This window comes from Priapulus caudatus, unplaced genomic scaffold (assembly GCF_000485595.1).
Source record: "Priapulus caudatus unplaced genomic scaffold, Priapulus_caudatus-5.0.1 Scaffold1714, whole genome shotgun sequence".
In the NCBI taxonomy this organism is placed as follows: domain Eukaryota; kingdom Metazoa; phylum Priapulida; class Priapulimorpha; order Priapulimorphida; family Priapulidae; genus Priapulus; species Priapulus caudatus.
In genome coordinates this window covers 32,905-36,087 of record NW_014578775.1, presented here as the reverse complement: position 1 = coordinate 36,087, position 3,183 = coordinate 32,905, and the positions used below count along the sequence as shown (strand labels likewise).

Here is a 3,183-nt window from a genome sequence, read left to right as displayed (position 1 = left end):
TCAATCAATCAATCATTCGTTCAATCAATCAATCAATCATTCATTCGTTTGTTCAATCAATCGAGCGATCAATCGATCGATCACTCAATCGATCGATCAATGGTCGATGGCGCCCACCTGTCTCGTATCGTCCTCCATCGGGCGGCAGCGCATCATGCGGTATATGGACAACTTAAATGTCTTGTTGAGTCGGCAGTAGATGACCGGGTTGATAGCGCTGTACATGTGCGCGAATAGCAGCGCGAAGGGCAGCGCCCGCCGATAGCTCTGCGTGCGCGCGTTGTAGATATCACAGCTGAAGTCGATGACGAGCTGGAGGAGGTGGTACGGCAACCAGCAGACGACGAACAGCAGCGAGATGATGACGAGTATCTTGGCGATGCGTCGCCGCGCCTTGATCAGCCTCGCAGCGATCGCGTCCTGCTGCTCCTTATGCACGTCCTGCACCAGCCACAGCCGCAGACCCATGAGCGCGTACGTCGCCAGCACGACGAAGCCCGGCAGCAGGTAGACGGCTATGAGCACGAACAGCCCGTACGCTCGCCGCTCCTCGACGCTCGGCCACATCTCGTAGCAAAAGTCGATGGAGACGGAGAGCAACTCGTGCGTCTGTATGCGCTGCACGACGAGCAGCGGCGACGCGAGGACGACGGACGAGATCCAGATGACGGCTATGAAGCGGCCGATCAGACGCGTCGTTATGTACTTGCGCACCGTCATCGGATGCCGGATGGCGACGTAGCGGTCGAACGCCATGACGGTGAGCGTGAAGACGCTTGCACAGATCGACACACCTGCAGAACGAACAAACACAGCTGTAGAGGGTAGCGTGTAGAGGGAGGGAGCATGAGGGACGGGGAGGGGATGAGGAGGAGGAGAGGGGAAGAAGGGGAGGAGGAGGAGGGGAGGACGGTGAGCGTGAAAACGCTCGCACAGATCGACACACCTGCAGAACAAACAAACACAGCTGTAGAGCGGGGCGCAGGATGGCGGATGCGGACGGAGCGAGGGAGTGAGGGGAGGAGAAGAAGGAAGAGGAGGAGAATGAGAAGAAGATGAAGATGCTCGCACAGATCGACACACCTGCAGAACAAACAAACACAGCTGTAGAGGGTAGCATGTAGAGGGAGGGAGGAGGGAGAGAGGGGAGGAGGAAAGGAAGGAGGGTATGAAGGAGGGAAATATGGGAGAAAGAAGATAACGAGATGACGGAATGAGAAGCGGAGACCGCAGTAGGAAGGGGGAGAGCAGGAGGGGAAGATGGAGGGAAAGAGAAAGTATGGAGTAGGAGGAGAGGAGGAAAAGAAGGATGACAAGGCGGGGATGAGAGACTGGAGGAGAAGTGGGAAGGAGATGGAAAGAGGGAAGAATGAGGAGGAGAAGGAAGCAAATGAGGGGAGGGGACAGGTGAGGAGACGAGGGTAGGAGAAGGAGGAGAAGAAGCAGAGATAGAGAGAGAGGAGGGGTGCGGAAAATAGGACAGAACGGATACGAGAGCGGAGCAAAAAGAATATAGAAGGTGGAATAGTGAGCATCGATGGGAGGAGAGGATAGAGTAAGAAGAGTTTGGAAACCCCATAACCATGCCATATAATGTATGCCATGATATAAATTGTCATATTCGTGCGTCGCTGGAAACCACTTCGCTGCGGCACTGCACGCAAACGCCGCGTCATCATTTACGACTGCCGCGCCACCTGCTGTAACGTCGCACACAGAAAACGGGGGGAATTAGAAGTCTATTATTATTTTATAGTTATATTATAGTTTGTATAGTCATTATTTATAGTTTTATTATGAGTTTTATTCTCGCCCGTAGACGGCGAGAGGAGAAGTTCGCGTCAGTTAATTCCTCGTTGGGCAGAAGAATCGATTTGCTATTACAGCAGCCTCGAAAAAAAATCTTTAACACTTTTAAACTAATTTGCCGAGCGTTATCCACTAGAGGTCCAGACGACGAGTCGATAGATTAGCTTTCTAAGCAGGCGCCGTCTCGCCACGGCAGCCATTTGCACTGCACCTGCACATCTGATACTCGGCTATTCAGCGATATTGAGGTGATGTCGGGCGTGATTTAATTTTGATTCGTGAAACAACGGTAGCGTCCCGAAGGGGTCGCAAGGCGCGATGCGATGATTAAGTTACGATTAGAGTTAGCAACTTGTGGTGAAATAGGAGAGTCAGGAAACGGTTGAGAGTTGATGAACCAGATGAGCTTAGAGAGCAAGAAGAACTCGCAGAGAAAGAGAGAGAGAGAGAGAGAGAGAGAGAGAGAGAGAGAGAGAGAGAGAGAGAGAGAGAGAGAGAGAGAGAGAGAAAGAAGGGGCGAGAGAAACTTGACCTCGCAGTATCTTGCCTTCACCCGAATTTGCATTGCATCTCACTGAATATAGATAGCTACTCATTTAACAACTTGCAAGCTGACACCACCTGCGCCTCTCTCCCACTTCCTTCCCTTCCCTGCCTTCATCCCAGTACATATACACACGCACTTATACAGCTAACAAACTCGAACATTCATTCACCTAATGATTCTACCCTTAAGCAATTCTGACATCATTCATATAGAAATTATTCAGCTCGGAATGGATAAGCGTGACACATGTTATTGCGTAGCAGTTTAGCATATTAGCTTTGTTTGCTATTCATGTATACCGACGCAGCCGGAAGCCCGGAGCATTACAGAGATATACCATAAGCATAATAATAAATGAAATAAAAGGATATAATTTGTGTCAATTGTACTCCCGAATAATCATGCACTACTAATAATTCTATTATGCGCTAGGTGCAGGAACTTGTAGCGTTAAAGGAAATAAATAAGTATAGTAATATATATAATATAATACTAAAATATTGAGTCAATGATGGATGAAGGGCGACAGCGAGGGACTGTTCGCCACGCATTATAGATATGTCAGCAGAACATGATTTTGACTCAATAATTCGACTTTACTCCGTATTATCCAAGTGTAATACTGCCGAAATTCAGCCGATGCCAGCGCCGACCTGCGGTGAGTGACGTAAGCAGCAAGCGGACGCAGCATGACTCATAGCAACGCGGCGTCATCCCTGCCCGGCTCGCTCGCGCAAACGTGTGCCTCAGAGCACCTGAACTCAATTTCGACGAAATTTCCGGTTTACGCGAAGGACCGCAGCCGCAGCCTGCCGCGGACCCGCCCC

At 50.3% G+C, this 3,183-nt stretch overlaps 1 protein-coding gene across 1 annotated transcript in view; it reads right to left on the bottom strand.

Annotated features, from left to right (window-relative positions):
- Window positions 1-96: 96 nt before the first annotated feature.
- LOC106817408 (pyroglutamylated RFamide peptide receptor-like) overlaps window positions 97-3,183 on the bottom strand; it is a 12,690-nt gene continuing 9,603 nt past the window's right edge. The window contains exon 5 of the mRNA XM_014822073.1: window positions 97-794. Within this exon, the coding sequence (XP_014677559.1) occupies window positions 97-794 (698 nt within the window). The remainder of the gene's footprint in view (window positions 795-3,183) is intronic.